Source organism: Aotus nancymaae, unplaced genomic scaffold, assembly GCF_030222135.1.
Source record: "Aotus nancymaae isolate 86718 unplaced genomic scaffold, 86718_ANA_hifiasm-v0.15.2.pri h1tg000003l, whole genome shotgun sequence".
NCBI classification, from domain to species: domain Eukaryota; kingdom Metazoa; phylum Chordata; class Mammalia; order Primates; family Aotidae; genus Aotus; species Aotus nancymaae.
In genome coordinates this window covers 3,657,599-3,680,794 of record NW_026988414.1, presented here as the reverse complement: position 1 = coordinate 3,680,794, position 23,196 = coordinate 3,657,599, and the positions used below count along the sequence as shown (strand labels likewise).

At 51.9% G+C, this 23,196-nt stretch overlaps 1 protein-coding gene across 1 annotated transcript; it reads left to right on the top strand.

The window, feature by feature from the left end:
* Positions 1-21,482, top strand: URM1 (ubiquitin related modifier 1). Its single transcript, XM_012458027.2, has 5 exons — positions 1-97; positions 7,019-7,089; positions 18,574-18,655; positions 20,007-20,055; positions 20,409-21,482. Exons 1-5 carry the CDS (start codon positions 63-65, stop codon positions 20,475-20,477), a joined length of 306 nt encoding a protein of 101 aa, XP_012313450.1. The 5' UTR covers positions 1-62; the 3' UTR covers positions 20,478-21,482.
* Positions 21,483-23,196: the final 1,714 nt, after the last annotated feature.

Below are 23,196 nucleotides of genomic sequence, written 5' to 3'. Positions count from 1 at the left end.
CCGGAAATTTGCGGGCGCGCCGGAAGTTGACGGGAGTTTCCTGCGAGCTCGGCTTCCTCAACATGGCAGCGCCCTTGTCAGTGGAGGTGGAGTTCGGGTGAGTTACAGAGCTGGGGCGCCGTGGGGATGGATTGAAGTCGTCGGGCCCGGAATTCCCTTCCCTCTGCCTTGGGGCCTGACATGGCCAAATCACTGGGTGTCCCGGTGCCTGCTGTGAACTACGCCACCCGCCTAGGAGAGTCTGAGAGGCCAGTCTCCTGGCGATGAGGCCGTATGTCCGGAAATAGAGGCGCACATTGGGAGGAAGATGCGCTCTGTGCACCCCTCGATGCCCTGTGCTCCGCAGGAGTCGAATTTGTGACGGTTAGCAGGCAGCCTCCCTGTCGTCTTTTCCAATCCTGTCTCGGACCGATCCCATCTGTTTGGCATCTGAGCTCCTAGAACCTAGAAGGACCACCCTCCACTCCCTGATTTCATTCTTTGAACAGCAGTTTCTTTTTAGTGTTCTTAAGGTCTTGTTTCTCGTGGGATGTAGTGGCCAGGACGGGACTTTTTTCTTTTTCTTTCCCAAGACCTGGGGATGTTAAACAGACCTGAGCCTCCTGCAGGACAGTCAGCAAACTTGCTGTGTTCCTTCTGCAGAACGAGTCAGGTGGAGATACAGGGACAAATAAGAAATCACACTGAAGGAAACTAACACAGTATAGTATACACAAGATGAAAAATGCAGAAATTGGAACACACACCAATAACTGAAGAAACAGAGCAGGGAGGAAGTCTGTTCAAGGCATTGTTTGGTTCCTCCTACAAACAGATGTGTCATATGATTTCAAAGCTGAGAGATACTGCAGAGCTTAGAGAGAAGGCAAAGAAATGAAGGCCTTGAAAGATGGATGGTGTACTTTCCAGAATCATATGGAAAAGAGGGAATAGGGTGTGTGTGTGTGTGTGTGTGTGTGTGTGTGTGTGTGTGTGTAGATAAACAAGTCAAGGTTTATGTGAAAGGAGAAGTCGGGGATGAGAATCTAAAATCTCTGCCCAGTGCCTTTCTTCTCATTGGATGCCTCCCGATTCTTTCATGTTTTTCCTTCATTGGGTAGTTCATTCACCAGCCATTTATTGAGTGCCTACCATGTGCCAGGCAGCAAGCCAGACACTGAGGGATACAAAGATAAATAGAAGTCTGTCCATGCCCTACAGCATTCAGCATTTCTGCCCCTTAGAAGGGGGGTAAGTCTCATGACTAAGTGCATTTTAATTGATATTGTCTGGCTGCTTGGATCAAATTAGAACTGTATTGGTCTGGACTCCTCACTGTTTTGCCTCACTGACTCTTGGCCCAGCTACACTCCCCAAAGCCTGGGGTTCTAGGAGGATCCCTGTTTCCTTGACAGGCCTCAGTAGAGCTGGAAAGAGAGTAGCCACTCTCTTTCCAGACTTAACACAGACTTAACTTCTTAACACAGACTGCTGTGTTAAGGTTTAACTAGGCCAGGCACGGAGGGTAATTCCAGCACTTTGGCAGCTGAGGCAGGAGGACTGCTTGAGCCCAAGAAGTCAAAACCAGCCTGGGCAACATGGAGAGACTTCATCTCTACCAAAAAAAAAAAATGATTTACAACTTGCCTTTCGTTATGAGTCAGACATGTTACGTCTGTCTGCCAGGTACTGTGCTAGCACAATGGGGAAGTCATGTGAGGAAGACCCGGCCCTTGTTCTCCAGAGCTTACACACCAGCACAGTTGCCCTTTTTCTGACCCAATCATCTTTAGCTTCAGTCTCCCTTACCTCCAAGAGCAATAATAACCCCTGGCAAGGCAGGACAACATTCTTCCACCACCCACCCACCTTCTACCACCTCCATCCACAGCACAGCATTCCATGAAAATGTAGCTTCTCGGAAAGCAGAAATGCTCGAGGTGATGCTCAACCCAGGTCCCTTCTCTCTTTGTCCTTGCCTTGATGTGCGTTTTTGCCCCTGACCTCTCTTTCATTTTCTATGTCTCTTAGCAGATATGATTCACCCTTTATGTGGAACTGGCACAACTTTGCAAAGGCTACATGCCCATCATTTTCTCCCTTTCATCCCCAAGTGGCCCCATTCCTACTTCAGTCCTGGAAGGGTCTGGGTTAGGATTTTGTCTCCCTCCTGAGCAGATATACTCCTCTTGACCCCACCAACTCCTCCAAAGACCCTCTGGAAGGCCACTCCCACCTTCCTTCTTGTCACTGACCAGGTCTGCCATCCTTTATCTTGCCCCTGAACTGTTCTCAGCTGAGCATTTTCTCAGGTCAGGCATGATTCAAAGTATGTAATACGGTTGTGTTTTGCGTCCCTGTGGTCCATGTTGTAAAGGCCCAGATATGAAATTCTCTTCTTCCCACTCCGTTTCCTCCTTCCCAAGTTGGGGAGGTATTGGCAAAAGGAGGGAATGTCATTGAGGTCAGAGAAGAACTGGGAGAAATGGGCATTTTCATTCTTTTGGCAGATATTTGTTGAGTGTCTCCCCAAGTGCCAGGCCCTGTTTTAGGCAGAGTTTGCAGCCCAGGTGGAGGGGAAGTAAATAAACTGTGTGTGAGTGTGTGTGTGTGTGTGTGTGTGTACACAGAAGATTAAAACATGAAGATTAGAAAAGGTGAAGGCGGTTTTGAAAATATCTGTACCTGTCAGTGGTATCAACATACACATCCACTAAGAATTGGAAGGTGGAAGGAAGATGGAGATAATGTCAGTTGAGTTTGATAGCAGATCTTATCAGACATAAGAGGGTCTGACCTTGGGTCTCTCTTGGGCTGGAACAGGCCCCTTGTCTGCCTCCCTGAATCACTCTTGAGGCTGGGCATGCACCTTCCCCCACTCCAGATGTGCTGACAGCAGAAATGCCAACCCCTCCCTTGAGGGCCAGTGAATTCAGCAGTGGCAGGTCACTGTCTGCTCGAGACTGGTTCTGCCTTCATCCGCTTGTAAAGGGAAAAACAGCCTGGCCTCTGAGCCTGGCACCACCAGGTTTGGCCAGTATTGGTTGTTTGCCTGAGTCCCAGTGCCTTCAGTTCCCATCCCTCTTCTCTGACCCCCAACTCCTGAGCCCCTTGCCTGTCACCCTCCCCCACCCCAGCTGCTGCATGTGCCAGCCCCCACCCAGGAGAAAACGAGGCTCTTGGAAGGGGATAAATGGAGGCTCTGTGCGGGCTTGCAGCTGAAATGGCCCTGTGCGCGGCCACAGATGGGCCTCCTCTCCCCCTCCACATTTCTGCATCAACAAAGCGTGACCTTGTTTGGATGACAGTCGCCCCATGTTTTCCCCATGACAATGCTTGCCTTGCCTTTGCCTCCCAGTGGGCTGCCTTAGGACATCTCTGTTCCCTGAAATTGGGAAAGGGTGGTGGGGTGGAAGACATTGCATCCTTCAAAAGTCTGGTAAGGCCTTTTCAGTTAAGATCCACAAGAAGTCTGAGATGTGAATCGGGAGACCCAGAGGGAGAAGGAGTGTGGGGCACTGAAAGAGTCCTGGTGCTCACCTCAGAAGCCTCAGCTTCTGTACTTGGCTCCAAGTATCTCTGCAATCCCCGCCTTCCCTTGGCCAGGTGCTGGGACACAGAAATGAACCACTCTGCCCTCAAGAGGCTTTCTGACCTTTGGGAAGTCCTGCTTTTTTCTGACAAAGCTGCTGGTGCTAAGAAGGAATCAGTTAGATTCAAATGATAGTATTGGCTCCTGCCTGTACAGCCTTGGACAAGTTAGTTGGTTAACCTCTCTAGGCGTGAGTCTGCTTTTCTATCAAACGAAGTTAATAATGCCTCCTCCCTTCTTCCCTGGGATTCCCTGAGGATGAAATGAGATGAGGAACATCTTATATAAATGGTGAGGTGATGTGAGCAGTTGTTCTTAGTTGATGCCAGGTCCCATGGACTCTCTCAGCCTCCAGCACTGTGATGTGCCCATCAGGTCAGCAGCAGGTGGCATGGGCAGGAGCATTTCAAACCATCATCTGGCCAGAGAAAACCCCTAGGTGTGCATTGTCTGCAGAGAGCCTCACAGTGGCTCCTCAGTGCTTTTCCAGATGCAAAGACTGAAGCTTAAGACTGAGTCATGGCTGGGCATGGTGACTTACACCTATAATCCCAGCACTTTGGGAGGCTGAGACAGAAGGATTGCTTGAACCGAGGAGTTCAAGACCAGCCTGGACAATATAGTGAGACCTCATCTCTATTACAAAATAGTTTTAAATTATTATTTTTAGTGTTGAGACAGGGTCTCAGAGTGTTGCCCAGACTGGAGTACAGTGGTATGACCTTGGCTCACTGCAGCCTCAACCTCCCAGACTCAGGTGATCCTCCCACCTCAGCCTCCCAGGTAGCTGGGACTGTGGGCGTGCATCACCATGCCCAGCTAATTTTTGTATTTTTTGTAGAGACAGGGTGTTGCCATGTTGCCCAGGCTAGTCTTGAACTCCTGGGCTTAAGCAGTCCTCCTGTCTCAGCCTCCCAAAGTGCTAAGATTACAGATGTGTGCCACTGGGTCTGGCCCCCAAATTGTTTTAATAACAGAAAAAAAAAAAGAAGATCGAGTCACACATCTAAGGTCTCAACATAGGGAGAGGTGGAGCCTGGTCTTCACATTGGGGCCAGCATCTCTCAAGGCTGTGTTCTGCACCTATGTGCTAAGCTGCCTCTCTAGATGGCAGAGGAGTTAAGAGTCTGCAAATTTGGGTACTTGAATTTTTTTTCTTTTTTTAAATAATTAGAGACAAGCCAGGTGGGCTGGCTCATGCCTGTAATCCTAGCACTTTAGGAGGCCGAGGTGGGTGGATCACGAGGTCAGGAGATAAGACCATCCTGGCCATGGTGAAACCCTGTCTCTACTAAAATACAAAAAATTAGCCAGGTGTGGTGTCGCACGCCTGTAGTCCCAGCTAGTTAGGAGGCTGAGGCGGGGAATCCCCTGAACCTGGGAGAGGGAGGTTGTAGTGAGCCAAGATCGTGTCACTGCACTCCAGCCTGGTAACAGAGCAAGACTCCCAGAAGGAGAGAAAGAGAGAAAGAGACAGAGCCAGGCATGATAACTCACAACTCTAACCTAGCACTTTGGGAGATCGCTTGAGCCCAGGAGTTCAAGACCAACCTGGACAACATAGGGAGATCCCATCTCTACAAAAAACAAAAATAAAATTAGGAAGGTGGGATGACACTTGCTTGTGGTCTCAGCTACTTGGGGGCTGATGTGGGAGGATTGCTTGAACCCAGGGGTTAAGGTTGCAGCAAGCTAGGATCACACCACTGCACTCCAGCCTGGGTGACAGAGTGAGACCTTGTCTCAAAAACAAATAATAATAAATTGGCTGGGCACAGTGGCTCACGCCTGTAATCCCAGCACTTTGGGAGGCTGAGGTGGGTGGATCACAAGGTCAAGAGATCGAGACCATCCTGGTCAACATGGTGAAACCGCATCTCTACTAAAAATACAAAAATTAGCTGGGCATGGTGGCGTATGCCTGTAGTCCCAGCTACTTGGGAGGCTGAGGCGGGAGAATTGCTTGAACCCAGGAGGCGGAGGTTGTGGTGAACCAAGATCGTGCCATTTACACTCCAGCCTGGGTAACAAGAGTGAAACTCCCATCTCAATAATAATAATAATAAATAAATAAATTAATTAATTAATTAAAAATAGGCCGGGCACAGTGACTCATGCTTCTGATTTTAACACTTTGGAAGGCCAAGGCGCGCAGATCTCTTGAGCTCAGGAGTTCGAGACCAGCCTGAGCAATGTGGTGAAATCCCAGCTCTACAAAAATTCCAAAATTAGCTGGGTGTGATGGCATGCACCTGTAGGCCCAGCTGCCTGGGGGTCTGATGTGCAAGAATTGCTTGAGCCTAGGAGGTCAAGGCTGCAGTGAGCTGTGATCATGCCACTGCACTCCAGGCTGGGTGACAAAGTGAAAACCCGTCTCTAAATAAACAATAATTGGTGGGGTGCAAAAAAAAAATATTTACATACAGGCAGGGCCTCACTCTGTTACAAGGCTCCACTTCACTGAGTGAAGTACAAGGCTCATCTCAACTCACTATGTTACAAGGCTCTACTTCACTGAGGCTCATCTCAACTCCTGGCCTCAAGCAGTCATCTCGCCTCAGCCTCCCAAAGTGCTAGGATTACAGGTGTGAGCCACCACACCTAGCCAGTAGTTGATTTTTAGTAAAAATTATATCCTACTTTACCACACTGGAAGTCATATTTAGGAATTGGTCATTGGGGCTGGGCAGAGTGGCTTATGCCTATAATCTCGGTGCTTTGGGAGGCTGAAGTGGGAGGATTACTTTAGGCCAGGAGTTTGAGATTAGCCTGGGTAGCATAGCAAGAAATTTAAAAATTAACCTGATATGGGCTGGGCATGGTGGCTCATGCCTGTAACCCCAGCACTTTGGGAGGCCAAGGTGGGCAGATCACCTGAGGTCAAGAGTTTGAGACCAGCCTGGCCAACACAGTGAAACCCCACTTCTACTAAAAATACAAAACTTAGCCGGGCATGGTGGCACACTTCTGTAGACCCAGCAACTCGGGAGACTGAGGCACGAGAATCGCTTGAATCTGGGAGGCGGAGGTTGCAGTGAGCTGAGATCACACCACTGCACTCCAGCCTGGGCAACAGAGTGAGACTCCCTCTCAAAACAAATAAAATACAAATATAAATATAAAAATTAGCTCGATATGGTGGCATGCACCTGTAGTCCTAGCTACTTGGGAAGTGGAACAGGAAAATCTCTTAAACCCAGGAGCTCAAGGTTACAGTGAGCTATGATTGCACTACTGCATTCCAGCATAGGTGACAGAGCAAGACTCTGTCTCTGAGAAAGAAACGGGAAAAAAAGAATTGGTCACTGGTACCCAAGATGTTCCTGCACCTTAGTCTCTGCTTCTCTCAGGCTTCATTACTACCAGCCCTATCCTCAGTTTTCTGTTTCCGCTACCTCTTCTATTTGTAGGAGCTCACTTGGCTTTTTCTCTGGTCCTCCTTTGCAGAGGCGGTGCGGAACTCCTGTTTGATGGTATTAAGAAACATCAAGTCACTTTGCCTGGACAGGAGGAACCCTGTGAGTATTGGCTTTCTAAACTCCTGTCTTGGGGCCGTTGAACAGGAGTTGGTCCATGGATAACACTCAGCCCCATTCAGGCCCGTGTTCTGCACCTGCGTGTTAAGCTGTGTCTCTAGCAGGCAGAGGAGTAAAAACAAGAATCTGCACTGCCAGGCGTGGTGGCTCATGCCTGTAATCCCAGCAGTTTTGGAGGCTGAGGTGGGTAGATCAGCTGAGGTCAGGAGTTTGAGACCAGCCTGGCCAACATGGCAAAAGCCCATATCTACTAAAAATATAAAAATTAGCTGGGCATGGTGGTGCACGCCTGAGGCAGGAGACTGCACTCTAGCCTGGGCTACAGAGCAAGACTCTCTCAAATGAAAAGAAAAAGAGTCTGCAAAGCCATCTTCATTGGAGGAAGGGGGTATGGTTTCATCCTTATATGGGTATTCTATCTTCAGACAGGCTTGAGTTTGAATCCCCGTAGAACCACAGGCCAGTGACCTCAGCTTTCTGAGCTTTAATGTTCTCATCTGTAAAATGGGGTTGGAAATCCGTATCTCTCAGGATTGTTAAAAGGAGTAAGCAGTTTATCCCATTCGTCTCTACTTTTATGATACTGTAGAAAAGGTTCTCGTGAAGGAAGTAAGCTTCAATGAGGATGTAGTGATTTAAATGGGCTCATATTATGATAAAAGGATTTAGATTAAAAGAAGAGTATCCAGCCAAAAAGGTTGGGGGAGAGAGGTTGGCTAAAGGAGAAACTGGATTTTTTTCTTTCTTTCTTTTTTTCTTCTCAGACGGAGTCTTGCTCTGTTGCCCAGGCTGGAGTGCAGTTGTGTGATCTAGGCCCAAAGCAACTTCCGCCTCCTGGGTTCAAGCAATTCTCCTGCCTCAGCCTCCTGAGTAGCTGGGATTACAGGCACACGCCACCATGCCCAGATAATTTTTTGTATTTTTAGTAGAGATGGGGTTTCACCATGTTGACCAGAATGGTCTCAATCTCTTGACCTCATGATCCATCCTCCTCGGCCTCCCAAAGTGCAGGGATTACAGGCGTGAGCCACCGTGCCCGGCCCTCTCAAATACTTGTTAATCTTTCTTGAATAAATATACATTGAGCACCTCCTATGCAGCAGACCATGTACTAATCATTTTGGAGATAGACATGAACAAGAGCCAGTCCCAGGCCAAGCACGGAGGCTCACACCAGTAATCTCAGCACTTTGGAAGGCAGAGGCAGGCAGATCACTTGAGGCCAGGAGTTTGAGACCAGCCTGGCCAACATGGCAAAACCCCATCTCTACTAGAAATTTAAAAAATTAGCCAGGCATAGAGGTGCATGCCTGTAATCCCAGCTACTCAGGAGGCTGAGGCAGGAGAATTGCTTGAACCTGGGATGTGGAGGTTTCAGTGAGCCAAGATCATGCCACTGCACTCCAGCCTGGGCAATAGAGCAAGACTCTGTCGCAAAAAAAAAAAAAAAAAAAAAAGCCATTTCCTGCCTTAAAATTGGGAGGTTTTAAAGAATAAAGTTGCATATCTTTGGCTGTGTAGCTGTCAGGGTAGCCTAGGTGCTGGGGAGCGGGTATGGTGGGTGTTCGGGTCTTTCCTAACCTTAGCAGTGGGTTCTAGCAAGTGCTCAGGGGTGGGATTCCAGTCTCCACCTGTGACTGAGATCCTTCTGAGGACACAGGAAATGAGGTTCCTGGTGGGCAGTAGAAAATGGTCAAGTCAGGCTGGGCACGGTGGCTCACACCAGTAATCTCAGCACTTTGGGAGGCTGAGGTGGGTGGATCACGAGGTCAGGAGTTCGAGACCAGCCTGGCCAACATGGTGAAACTCTGTCTCTACAAAAAATACAAAAATTAACTGTGCGTGGTGGCGGGCACCTGTAATCCCAGCTACTCAGCAGGCTGAGGCAGGAGAATTGCTTGAACTTAGGAGGTGGAGGTTTCAGTGAACCGAGATTGCGCCACTGCACTCCAGCCTGGGTGACAGAGCAAGACTCCATCTTGGGGTGGGGGGAAAAAGGAAAAAACGGTCAAGCTGAGTGTGGTGGTACACGCATGCAGTCCCAGCTACCCAGGAGGCTGAGGCAGGAGGATCTCTTGATCCTGGGAGGTCAGGCTATAGTGCACTATGATCAGGCCATTCCACCCCAGCCTGGGCCACAGAGCGAGACCCTGTCTCAATTCATGAAAAAGAAAAGAGGCCAGGCACAGTAGCTCGTGCCTATAATCCCAGCACTTTGGGAGGCTGAGGTGGGAGGATCACCTGATCCCAGGAGTTCAAGACCAGCCTGGGTAACACGGTAAAACCTGGTCTCTACAAAAAAATAAAACACTAGCTGGTAATAGTGGCACACATCTGTATTTCTAGCTGTTTTAGAGGCTGATGCAGGATTGCTTGAGCCCAGGAGATCGAGGCTACGGTGAGCTATGATTGTACCACTGCACTTCAGCCTGGGTGTCAGAGTAAGACCCTGTCTCAAAAAAAAAAACAAAACAAAAAACAAAAAACCGTACATAAGCAGAATATGTATGGGAAAAAAAGAGAAAATAGTCAAGTGAGATTGGGCAGGATTCTTCTGAAACTGGACACAATCTGCCGGGAATCAATTATTATTGCTCGTATTCACTGGCTGCCACACCTATCTGTCCCTCCCTCGGGTTGGAAAGCAGTGGTACAGGGTGGGGTCTGTCTGCCACACTTAGAGGCTGGGGGCACTTACTGAGGAGCACGGCACTGCCCACATTGAGCCAGGAGGGGATATGTGGCAGGGGTTAAGTGTCAGGATGTGTGTCCCTGGTCGAGGAAGATCCGGGGTGCTGAAGGTGACTGCTTCTTAGTTTGAAAGATGGCCATGCAGCCTTGGGAGGGTACAAGGTACTCTCAGAATAAGCTTCGTAAAGATTCAGTCTCAAAGACCTTGCCTGGAAGTTTATTAAAATATCACAAATTATTATTTATTTCCTCTGGAGTTAGTCTGACATGAAAACCCACAAATTTTCTCTTTTTTTTTTTTTGAGATGGAGTCTCGCTCTGTTGCCCAGGCTGAAGTGTGGTAGCACGATCTCAGCTCTCTGCAACCTTCGCCTCCTGGGCTCAAGCAGTTCTCCCACTTCAGCCTCCCAAGTAGCTGGGATTACAGGCAGGCACTACCACACCTGGCTAATTTTTGTATGTTTTAGTAGAGACGGGGTTTTAACGTGTTTGCCAGGCTGGTCTTGAACTCCTGACCTCAAATGACCCGCCCACCTTAGCCTCCCAAAATGCTGGGATTACAAGCATGAGTCATTGTGTCTGGCCCACAAATTTTCATAATTCTAGCTCCATTTCACTCATTCATTGACTGAGTACTCAGCAGTGCCAGGTACAGTAGAAAGTACTTTATTTGGCTGGACGCAGAGGCCAGCACTTTGGGAGGCTGAGATAGGTGGATCGCTTGAGCCCAGGAGTTTGAGACCAGCCTGAGCAGCATGGTGAAACCCCGTCTCTACAAAAAATATGAGAATTAGCTGAGTCTGGTGGTGCATGCTGGTAGTTCCAGCTATTTGGGAGGCTGAGGTGGGAGGATGGCTTGAGCCTGGGGCGTGAAGGTTGCAGTGAGCTGATAGTGCGCCACTGCACTCCAGCCTGGGCGACAGAGCCAGAGCCTGTCTCAAAATACGAAAGTAGTTTAGGGCTGGGTGCGGTGGCTCAAATCCCAGCACTGTGGGAGGCCGAGGGGGTGCGGATCACCTGAGGTTGAGAGCTTAAGACCAGCATGACTAACATGGAGAAACCCCATCTCTACTAAAAATACAAAATAAGTGCCCTCTTTGTGCCATCACTGTACTAAGTTGCTGGATGGATATTCATCAGTGAGCAGAATAGATGTGGTTCTTGCCCTAATAGAGTTAGCAGAGTAGGCCACGCACGGTGGCTCACTCCTGTAATCCCATCGCTCTGGAAGGCCGAGGTGGGTAGATCACGAGGCCAGGAGTTTGAGACCAGCCTGACCAAAATGGTGAAACCCTGTCTCTACTAAAGATACAAAAATTAGCCGGGCGTGGTGGTGTGTGCCTGTAATCCCAGCTACTCAGGAGGCTGAGGCAGGAGAATCACTTGAACCCAGGAGGTGGAGGTTGCAGTGAGCTGGGATCGCACCATTGCACTCTAGCCTGGGCAACCGAGTGAGACTCTGTCTCAAAAAAAAAAAAAAAAGAGTTAGCAGTGTAATGGGACTGGAGCCAGGGAATAAACAAGTAAACAAATAAATGCATAACTGCATCATTACAACTTGAAGTAATTGGCATGAGGACAAAAGGGCACTTGAATGGGACTAATAGGTGGTCAGCAGAGGTCTCTTTAAGGAGGTAACATAGCAAGCCCCTGCGCATTGGCTCACACCTGTAATCCCAGCACTTTGGGAGGCCAAGACAGGTGGATCACCTGAGGTCTGGAGTTTGAGCCCAGCCTGGCCAACATGATAAAACACCATCTCTACTGAAAATACAAAAATTAGCCGGGTATGATGGTGGGCGCCTATAATCCCAGCTACTTGGGAGGCTGAGGCAGGAGAATCGCTTGAACCCGGAGGTGGAGGTTGCAGTGAGCCGAGATCACCCAACTGCACTCCAGCCTGGACTTTGTCTCAAAAAAAAAAAAAAAAAAAGGTAACATGGAGGCTGAAAAGAGGCCAGCCTAGTAAATTGCAGAGGGAGCGCAGGAGAGCAGAGGTGCCTGGGGGCCCATTTGTAGCAAAGAAGACAGCACTTGTGAAGCCTGGGGATAAAAGGCCAAGGGGGGGTCAAAGAGATAGAGGAAGGGCCAGCATCATAACAGGCCGAGGCTGAGTTTGGGCCAGTAGGCAAAGCCCCAGTTGATTGTGTAAATCATTGTCACAAATTCCTAGCAGGTAGCTACCATTATGCTTTTCATTTAAAAGGTAGAAACCAAAATTTAGGGAAGTCAGGGGTCTCACCCCAAGTCACGGAGTTATTTAAATGGCAGAGCTGGGATTCAGAACCAGCTTTCGGGCCACTGAATCTCAGAGTCCTGGCACTTTACCACTAACCCATCACCGTCTATCCCAAGAGGCTCCCTGAATCACTCTAAATCTTACATTTTCCAGTTTTACACTTTCCTTCATTTATTTATTCATGACTTTAACAGCTACTTATTTCAACTTTCATAGTGACCCCAAGGGATTAAAGAGACCCCTAAAAGTGAAAGAGAAGGAGGGACCTGAGGCCTGTCCAGAGTTACCCAAGTAGGGAGGCTGGCCTGGGACTCAGAATTTTTTATCCCTCATCTTCCAGTCACTGTTCAGGAAACAGGGAGGGGCCTGTCCCCACTCTGAGAAGAAAGGAGGGGAGTGGGAGGGAAGCCATGGTGGCCCATTTGCTCAGTCTTTGGGCCCTTGGCTGTGAGTTCGTACACCTGGTTCAGTTATGCCCTGTTGTGCCCAGAGGCATGGGTCACACAGCAGACCCATGGTAACCTAGGTTGGAGACCTAGATCTCCAACAGAGCTGGTTAGCAGCTGCCAGACCCACCCTGGCACATGTGAGCCCAGCTGGGGGTCAGGGACCTGGTGCTGCTAGGAAAGTCTTGCCCTTCCCCCAAGTCCATGCCCAGATATGTCATCTGGCAGCCTTCCCAGCCTAGGGGCAGCCACTTGGCCAAGCGAGTCTTGGAGGTTCCAGCAGAAACAATAGCAGCCATAAGATTTTGGAATATGACACACCTTGCAAACGAGGGAACTCGTGGCTCCTAGGCCAGAGGAGAGCTTCCAACCCAGCCAATTTGGGAGAAATGATGAGCAAGGCCGAAGGGAGTGAGACTGCGAGAGAGGAACCCTGGCATGCGCAGTTACACATCAGTTATTCCTGCCAGCCTCTTCCTGCCCCATCTGTAAGATGGGAGGTTGGGCTGGCTTTGTACATTATTGAGCTGGTTGTCTCTTTGACATCTACAAGAAAAGTTTCAAGATCCAAGTATATACGATTCTGTGAAGCAGAGTGTGCTGACCTGGTAAGAAGCTGTATGAGGAGCGATGTCTTAACAGCCATCTTGCTGCAACAGGCCAGCTAGGCACCCACCAGCTTAGGGTAGTGCGGCTGCTGGGAGTTGGCCTCTGTGACTAAAGCATCCCTTTGGCCCAAGGCCCCCTGCCTAGGCCCCAAGAGTAGACGTGGCCACCTCACCTTTCCCTGCCTGTCTTCCTCTCCCCTGCCATCATGCCCCCTCCGCCTGCTCCACTTGCGTTAAAGCGTGGCTGGTGAGGGAGGGCAGGAGTTGCAGGAGCTCCTGGGCGCTTTAAACTGCTTAGCATGCATTTCACAGCCTCTCTGGGGCCAGCTGTTCCTTTCTCTGCTCTCAGGGCCTGTTTGCTGATCCCCTCTCCACCTCCCTCCTCCCCACACCCCTCCCAGTCCCTGTGCAAAATTGCTTTTGAAAAGATCCACTTTCTGCTTAATTAAACAATGAGGAGGTCCCCTCTCACATCTGTAAACCTCCTTCTGAGGCCAGTTTAGCCCACAAACTGCTCCATTCTTACCCCCATTCACTTGTAAATGGCCCCTCTGATGTTCCCTCCACCCCCTCTCCTCTGTTACTCCCCGCTTGCCAGCTCTTTCTTTTCCCTTTTCAACTGAGGCCTGGGGTGGGCTCCCAGTAGAGCTCGTCTTGGAGCCTGGTGGACTTGGGGACAGAGGTGGTTTAACCTATGGAAGGGAAGACTTAGGGGATCCATCTCTTCCAAATCCAAAGGGCCATCCTGGGGAAGAGGAGTACGTTTGTTGGCATGGTCCCGTGGACCATTCAGACCCAGTGGGTGGGAATGACAGGAAGACAGATTTCTGCTTGGGAGAAAAGAGCTCTTAACAATCAGAGCCGCTCCACAGAGGAGCTGACCTCCTGTCCCTGGAGGTGTTCAAAGAGAGGCTGGATGAGGGCCTGTTACTCCTGCGAGTCAATATCAGATGCAGCTTTGAGGTTGTTCCCTTTCAGTCCCAAGGGGCTGAGGCTGACACCCTTTCGGGCCCTCCCACAGTGGGCAGTCAGTGTCCCCCAGACTAGGGTGAGTCCACTGGGGCGAGGGATTCTGGTGGAGCTTGTGTCGGTGCTCTCCACCATGGGCATGCTCCCTTTGGCAGCAGCCTTTAGAAGGTGCTGGAGTCCAGAGGATGAGGAATCTGAAGTCACTGTGGGCTTACAGCTCAGAGTAGCCATCTGTTGAGTGTGTCCTGTGTGTGACACTGCTGGGCCTGCCTCGGGCATTGTGCCTTACAGGATGACGCTGAGACAGCAAGGTGAAGTGACTTCCCACCCAAGGGCATTGAGCACACAGCCCAGGTCCTCTGGCTGTGGACTCAGAACTCAACCACTCCACCATGGAGCAGCAGCTCCCATCACCTGCTCTGCCCCAGTGGGCGGGCCAGGTGCCAAGGCATCCTGCCCCAGAAGCCTTGTATTAGGTGCCCATCTCCCTCCTCTGGCGCTGTGTGCCCGACATTCCTTCCACCTGGGTTGTACTGGGAGCATTGGCCAACCCTGACATCTTGTGGGTTCAGACATCTAAAATAGAAGGAAAGTCAGTATCTAGGATTCCTCACTACTCTCCCAGTCCCCTCGTTCCCTTTCCAGCCTCTGATGGGAAGATACAGGATGCCACAGAAAACCCCAGCCAGTCCCGCACTATCTGATTAATGGTTGGCTCTTTCCTGCCCTCCAAAGCTGGGGTGCCATGCCACCAGGTGGAAACCCGAAGAGTTGGAGGGGTATAGGTTCTTCCTCTGGATGCTGGAGTAATTACAGCATTGATATGCAGGGCACAGTGACAGGAGCTTTGTAGAGATCATCTTATTTGATCCCCCACAATGCCCCTATGAGGCAATCTTAACATCCCCATTTTACAAAAAGAGGAAGCTGAGGCTCCAAAAAATCCTTACCCAAGGTCATGGAACCAGGAAGTGATGGAGTCCAGCTCAAAACCAGGCCTGTCTGAATCCAGGGTCCATGCTCCTTTTTCTTTTTTTTTTTTTTTTTTGAGACAGAGGTTCGCTCTTGTTACCCAGGCTGGATGCAATGGTGCGATCTCGGCTTACCGCAACCTCCGCCTCCTGGGTTCAAGCAATTCTCCTGCCTTGGCCTCCCGAGTAGCTGGGACTACAGGTGTGCGCCACCATGCCCAGCTAATTTTTGTATTTTTAGTAGAGACGGGGTTTCACTCTGTTGACCAGGATGGTCTCAATCTCTTGACCTCGTGATCCACCCACCTCAGCCTCCCAAAGTGCTGGGATTATAGGCGTGAGCCACCACGCCCGGCCTGGGTCCATGCTCTTAATCTCTTCCTCCCTTCCTCCTTCCCTCCCTACCTCCGCAACTGTCCACTCAAGTGATGGTAATGGTAATGCCATACATTTGAGCCGGATCATGATTTGAGTGTCAGGTCAGACACATGGAAACATAGGCCTGGGCAGTGGGGCCTGGTTCCCAGGGAGCACCTACTTGGGAGACACTGCTGAGGTTCAGTAGGAGGGAGAGGCCCCTACCGGAGCAGGCCCCTTCACAAAGCCTGTGAGGCCTCGCCTGCTCTGGCCCCATCTCATGCGAGCTTCTTACCTTCTCTGTTCTGCTACCTTGAACCTGCCATTTTATCCTGCCCCAGGCCTTCCCATGTGCTTTCCTTCTGCCCAGAATGCTCCCCAGCCCACCCCACTCATCCTTCAGACCTGAGCTTCACTGTTTAATACCCTCAGCCAGGCCTCTGCTGACCCCAGATGAAGGACATAGCATTTGTCACAACTAATTAAATATGGTGTGTCTCCCCTGCTGGCCTCTAGCTCCATGAAGGTAGGTAGCTCTATGTCCCTCTTGCCCACTACCATCTCCCTAGCACCTTGCACATAGTAGCTGCTCAATAAATATTTGTCTCCTGAGTGATCACATGGGATCCTAGGAGGGAGACCACCCCTAGTAGGAATGGGAAGACAAGACACAGAGCGGGAAGGTGAAAGTGAGAGTCTCCAGCCCCCATCTATCCCAGAGCCGTCCATCCCCGAGCCACCAGCCCCTGACTCTGCTTAACCCTTCCTCCTCCCCTGGGCGCCTTTGGAAGCCGACCATCTGGCTTGGAGACTATTTGCATATTGTCTGTGCCTCAGCAAGCCTAGCGAGATGTCCCTGGGGGTGTGTTTCAGGCCAGGCCGAGTGGCCCTTGCATCCTGCAAAGGGAGCCATGAGTTCCCCCTCTCCCCACCCCCAAATCCAGGCATGGGGGAACAATACTGGTGGTGATGCGGTAGCCTCACCATGGTAACAGTCTATCAAAAATGTGGGCAGGCCTGGGTGGGGGGTGGGCAGAAGAGGGAGGGAGTGACCTCAGCAAATAGGAGCATCATGATAAATGAGCCAGCACCAGGCAGCAGACTCATCCCCCAGCCTGTCCCTCTGGGACTCTATGCTGGTGCCATCGTTCAGATGACCCCACCATGACCACTGGCCCTTCCCCCACCCCCAAGCCTATCCAGAGTGGAGCAAAAGCACCTTCCCTTTGGAGGGAGCCAGGGCTGTCCCCCAGTTGAGTCCTGGTTCCATGCGGGCCAGGCACTGCCCAGGCCTCGCCGCCTCCACACACACAGGAACGCCCCCGCCCGCCAGTGCTGGCTGATTGATGTGTCAGACCCCAGTGGCTCTATCGAGCGGCCACAAGATGTATGGGTTGGCGGCCCACCAGACAGTGCCAAGATGGAGGCCAAGGGGATTCAGAGCCAAGGGGAAACCTCTGAAACCAAGGCCTCAGAGAGGAACCCAGCCAGGAGTCCAAGTGGGCTGCAGCTTGTTGGAGGCAGCACTCACCCCATCCCCTGCCTGCTCAGACCGTGAAGACTCCGATCTGCTTTGTTTAAAAGGAGACATTAAAATGGAAAGGCGGCAGTCTCAGTCCATGGACACTTTGCCCATGGCCCTGTGCTCTGCTGGCGTACGATCCAGGCAAGTTGGCACCGAGCAAAGTGGACCATCCAGGCTGCAGGCCTGTCAGTGACGGTGGCACGTGTGCCAGCCAGTGTGGCTTAACTCCCTGCCCAAGGCTGGGGCTGTGTGTGCGTACACGCTGCGGGCCCAGACAGGGCAGAGTGAAGCCTCCCTGAGTCCAAGCAGCCTTTCCCTTGCCTGGACTCCAGGATTCTGGGCTCCAGACCAAGCTTCATCTCGGGCATTAGTCCAGGACAGCAGACCCCTCTGGACACCAACTCGGGATGGGAGTGGTTAACCCCAACTCCTCTGCTGGCTTCCCAGAGGCAAGTTGTCTCCCCAGGAGAATGGTCTGTTTCAGGGACAGACAGTGGAGGACCATAGGCTTCGAGGTGTTTATAGAGCCACATTCCTCTGTGCTGTGGCCTGATACTGTTGTCCCTAGGAAAGCAGAGGTGACCCTGGAGACAGGTGCCTCTGAGCCTCCACATAACCTACAGAGGGACTGGTGGCTCCCCCAGAACCACAAGGAGGCAGATCTCAGTGTTAGCTGAGCAGGAGAGGCCCTATCACCCAAACCTCTGGCCACCCCTGGTTGGAAGGGCTCCGAAAGCATGGGGTGGTGGCGGGGAGTGGAGCAGGGATTTGTCATCATCCCTGGCTGGTGAAGGATCCTTCTCTCCCTCTGCCAGAGGAAATTAATTGATGTTATCAGCTCAGCAATTGTTTTTCCTCCCCTCACAAAGGGAAATACATGCAGACCCCTCCAAGAGCAGAGCCAAATCCTCCCCATCTGGGACTGGCCGGAGAGATAACGGTGGGGGGGGCTGTTCAGGGTCCTCCCAGAAGTCCAGCCATGGCAGTTGCAGACTGGCTTCCAGGACCTGTGGGTAGGGACCTGTCCCCTAACCCTTTAGATGTGACAGTTCCTCCTGCTGTCTGCATTGAATCTCCGAATTATAGGTAGATCTATTGCCTCTTCTCCTGGACTTCAGCAGTGCCAGGTGCAGCTTTTTCCAAAGATCCATCTGGCAAGTCACTGGCCTGTCCTAACCTGTTTCCTCACCTTTGGAATCTACAAGTTCATGGGCCATCACAGCCTGGTCTAAAAGAAGCCCTCTAGCTGAGCGCGGTGGCTCACGCCTATAATCTCAGCACTTTGGGAGGCCGAGGTGGACGGATCACGAGGTCAGGAGATCGAGGCCATCCTGTCTAACACGGTGAAACCCCATCTCTACTAAAAATACAAAACATTAGCTGAGCATTAGCTGGGCATGGTGGCATGCTCCTGCAATTCCAGCTACTCAGGAGGCTGAGGCAGAATCGCTTGAACCCGGGAGGTGGAGGTTGCAGTGACCCAAGATCTTACCACTGCACTCCAGCCTGGGCTACAGAGCTAGACTCCGTCTCAAAAGAAAAAAGGGGAAAAAAAGAAGCCCTCTAAACCCCGTGTGTATTTCCTTCTGTGCCAGGCAAGGCTCTAGGGTGCAGGTGCCACTGGGTTTGACAAGAGTTTGTTCTGTGCGTTCCTCTCCAGGGGACATCCGGAACCTGCTCGTCTGGATCAAGAAGAATTTGCTAAAAGAGCGGCCAGAGTTGTTCATCCAGGGAGACAGCGTGTGAGTCCCACTCCTTCCTTCCCTGAAGAGGGCGGAGGGAGGGACGGATATCCGAGCCCCCTCCCTCGGGTTCAGTCCCAGCCTTCTCTGAGTCCGGTTCTCCTTTTCCTCCTCTCTGACTCCTCGGACAAAAGAGCTTCGGTCCAGCTCTGTCTGAGATCTATTTTCAGTTTTCTTGTTACTAAAACTGGACTCTTGAGGATTAGTTAAAATCCCAGATGAAAGGAGCCTGGTAATTTCTCAGAAAACTTGGATTCTGCCCTCTCGTTGCCACAGACTTGCTGTGGGACCTTAGGCAAGTTACTTCGCTTCTCTGGACCTCAGTTACTCTCTACACAAGTGCTGAGGAAAATGTACCTAGTGCAACTGAAGAACTAAATACTCTGTTTTATTTCATTGTAATCAAATAGCCACGTGTGGCTGGTAGAGTACCATACGGTGCAGCACAGGTCTACAGTTCCAAGGAGTCATTGACGCTGTGCGTGCACGCACCCTGCACGTGCACACACACTCACTGGGGACACCCCAGAGCAGTCTGCTTGGAAAGGACGAGGTTCCAGTCGCTAAGAAGTCACAAGGCCAGCCCCCCATGTGAACGGACCAGTGCAGCTGTGAGGCTCACACCTGCCTTGAGCATAGGTCACTGTCAGGCCCTACGGGGTCAGGCCTGGGGGATCAGCCCTGCTTCAGGTCATGGCCCAGCGGTCCTGGAGGCCACCTCCAAGGCCAGCAGCGTTTCTTGGGCCATTGCCAGTGGGAGCCAGGCTAAGCTGCCTGACCACCTGCTGACCTACCCTGCCTTATGCCAGTCGGGGCTGCACTTGACCATTGCCATGTGCCATGGCAACTGATTCGGAATTGGCAAAACAGCCTCCTCTCCAGGATGGGCATGCAGAGGCCTAAAAGAAGCTGAAGTCTTTTCCAGGTCTAACAAGAATAAGGTTAGACCCCTGGAAAAGTGTGGTCCCACTAATGTTTACCATGACAGTGTGGCAAGCACTCGGCTCATTTCGTTTTGTACAGGCCTTGTGGGGCAGACACTATCCCTTATCCCATTTTCAGATGAGGAACCTGATACTCAGAAACAGAATGGCCTGCCCACGGTCTAGGTGGTGGTGCTGGCTAACCATTGCACCCATTTTCCATCTGGCTACAAAGGCCATGCATGACTCTCTGACCTGGTTTCCTTTACACTCAGACCAGCCTCCTCTTCCTGGGAGATCTTCAGCCAGACCCCAGGAGGAAGGCTCCCCACACCCACTCCTGCAGCCCTAAGATCTCAGCCTCTCTTCGTCTGTGCTCCTGCCTCCTGCCTCTCACTCCCTGCTACTCACCACCATCTTTCCCACAGGCGGCCAGGAATTCTGGTGCTGATTAATGATGCCGACTGGGAGCTACTGGTCAGTACCTCGGGGGACATCCCTCCCCTATCCCTTGCCCTTGCTGCTTCAGTGGGAAAGCCTTGGGCCTCTCCTCAGGCCCATAGAGTGGCTGGGTAATCCTCCGCCCCACTTCAGCCCCACACTGAGGCTGCTGGAGTCTCCCACCCCAGGTGAGGAAGGGATGGATAGCTGGGGGTAGGGGAGCACCCCTCTGTCCTGAAGATTTACAGGTTGAGATACAGGATGCCATTTTTCTGGTAGAGTCCGTGTCTTCCAGAGCAGCCAGCCCTCACCCCTTGTTCTCCCAGCTCCTGGGGTAGAAGTGGGAAGGTGGCCCTGAGAGTTTCCCGCTCCCCTCTCTCCTGCACCAGGGTGAGCTGGACTATCAACTTCAGGACCAGGACAGTGTCCTCTTCATCTCCACTCTGCATGGCGGCTGAGGGCCCTTCTCTGGGCCTGGGCACCCTTAGAGGGGAGAACAAAGCAATCAGACATCCCCCGGGGCCCTGCTTCCAGGTCTCCCTGTCCCCCTTGGCTGCCTTCTTCCTTGCTCTGTCCCCCAAGCTCCCTCCAGGCAGGGAAAAGAGGCCAGGTGCTAAAAATGAGCCTTTCTCAAGCACGTGAGCAGGGAAAGGCAGACAGGCGCCAGAGCCCAGCACTCCCTTTTCCAGCAGCTGTGGTGGGGGAGGGTGCCCCTCTGGTTTGTCAAGAGTGGAAGGGGGCTCTGTGGCCAGGTGACCTGGCTGCCTTCCGCTCCTTGTACCTCAGTCTAAACATGGAGTGACCGCTGACAAGGAGCTCCAGTCCCAGAGCCAGCGTCTTCACGGGGAAGATAAATGGACCTGAATAGCTGAAGGGAGGCCCCTCCCTACCCAAAGATTGGAGGCGTCTCAGCCTCAGTTTCCCTGTATGGACAGCTGAGGGCTCTGCCTGTCCCCCGCTGATACCATTATAGAACCCCAGCTGGGGTCCCCTATTCGTGCTGAGCTCCCCCCCCAGCAGCTGCTCCTCCAGCCACACCCTTCCTTCTGCTCCCCCTACTCCTAGCCCTTGACCCTGGCTGGCCTCCCCCTCTCCACAGGCCACCAGATGGGCTCCTGAGACCCTCCCTAAGCTGCCTACAGCTCATTCTGCTGGAGGTAGAGATGAGGGGAGGGAGTGGGTTAAACCTTGGACTGGCAAGTAGAAGCCTGGGGGGATCTGTGTGCCTCAGTTTCTTCCTCTACAACAACTGAATATTTATAGTGGCCGAAAACTGGGGAGATACTTGATAGCATAAATGTCCATTTTCTCTTCCTTCTCACCTCCTGCAGGAAGCAGGATGGGGCGGGCAGCACCTGGTAGGCAGAGTGGTTTGCCCTCCTCCCCTTCCCTTCTGGAAGTCTTGGGGCCTCAGTGCTTGCAACAGCTGGCCTTGGGCAAATAAAAGACTAGGTTGTTTACTAGCCTTGCTTGGAGCTTCATCCTTGGAAACGGGTGGCACCTCATATCCCCCCAGCCATGGTCTTTGATACAACCTCTTCATCCTCAGTCTAGGGCCTCAGAGCTGCCCTTCACCCTTCACCCAGAAGAGGGGCGGGGGTGAACACTCAGATGATCTGAGAGGGGTCGTCTAATAGAGCCATCTGGAGAAGGGGGTGGCAGAGCCAGTCTGCTGACCAGTCTGGGTCCCAGAACGCATTCCCACCCGCCTGTCCAAGGCTTTGTCCCACCAGCTGCAGCCAGCAGCCTCAGAACCCAGAATGGGGGTGGCATAGATAAGACTGCTGAGCCCCCCTTTCATGGTCTTTCCTTCCCATGACCTGAAGAAAAGAGCTTTGTTTGCTGGAGGTAGACCCCAAAAGAGAATTAGGGTACTAACATTAACCCACCAAAAGCATCATCCCACCCAAAATGTTGCTTTTCATTCCACGTCAATAATTTAAGGTGGAATTTCTCACCCTGCCAAAAGGTTGTCCCAGCAGTATTAGGGGACAGGGTGTGCACGTCATTCTTTTGGGGACATGACCCACTGGCTGGTGGGCTTTTCTCTAGCACTACTCCAGGTCGAGGCCTCTGGGCTTGTATGAAGTAGGAGCCGCTGTGTTGGGACTATGGGGAGGAGCTGGTCTGGGTGCAAATTAAGGCCAGCGTTGGGGTCTGAGTGCTGTCCAGAAAGGCTATATGACCAACCCTCACTAGCGGCTGAGGTCGGGGTGTCCATGTTAGGGAATGGACCAAGAGACTTGGAGCAGCCCCTTACAGCTGCACTTTTAGGTCAGCCTGTCCGATTCGTGTAACCTGGAGGTCCCTCCCCATCTCCAGCCCCGTGAGCTGTAGAAGTGGCCCATCAGTGCACCTGATTGGAACACCCCAGATTGCAGGTCCTGGAAACTGAGCACTAGGATCCCTTTCCCTGCCTGCAAGGGGTGATAGATGTGGGATATCCCTTCTCCCACCACACCCCAATTAATGCTGAGGAGTAGGGTAGGAGGAGGTGCTGGGAAAACCAGATTTGTTGGCACATGAGGGTGCAAGCACTGTGATTGAAATTGGCCATGGCCAAGGCGCTCCAGACGATTTCAGGTCGTTTTTAGCCCCAGGCTGGAAAGGGGTCAGGGGACAGGTGACCTGGACTCACCCCTGAGCAACTCCCAACCATCCCTCTCCCAAGCAACTCCTGATCCCTGCTTTTGAGGAAATAAACAAATAAAACCCCGCTATCTCCGAAGATTTTTCTTTAATGAAAAAGATTCGTTTTTCCAAGTTCTGTTTCCAAAGCCGAGGTGATTGCCCGGCTGGAGCGCATCGTTGGCGACGCTTGGCCGTCGGACCCTGGCAGCGGCTGGAGGAGGCTCAACCCACCGGTCCGTCCTGAGGGGCTTTCGGGAGGGATTGATTTGTTTGGGATTTAGGGCTTGGTTGAGGATTTGTTTTGTTTAGGTAGGAGTATTGGGGTGATAAGTTAGAACAAATGCGAAACGAGTTAGCGGGCGCATTGCGCCGGCCTCTTCTTTCACCCCCGACTTCCTGCGGCTCGGGCTGAGGGCGGACCACTTTCGGCCCCGCCGCTGCGTGCCGGCCGCGTTCCGGGCGAAATTTGAAAGGAAAAACGACGCGATCGACTGGAGGACCCCGCCGGCCGGTACTGGTCACCCGCAGAGGAGGAAGAGAAGGAAG

Excerpts from the sequence above, each read along its gene's own strand:
- URM1 (XM_012458027.2), top strand. The coding sequence starts at position 63 with ATGGCAGCGCCCTTGTCAGTGGAGGTGGAGTTCGG. Across the intron at positions 98-7,018 it reads TCAGTGGAGGTGGAGTTCGG|AGGCGGTGCGGAACTCCTGT; the intron begins GTGAGTTACAGA and ends CCTCCTTTGCAG. Across the intron at positions 18,656-20,006 it reads TTCATCCAGGGAGACAGCGT|GCGGCCAGGAATTCTGGTGC; the intron begins GTGAGTCCCACT and ends TCTTTCCCACAG.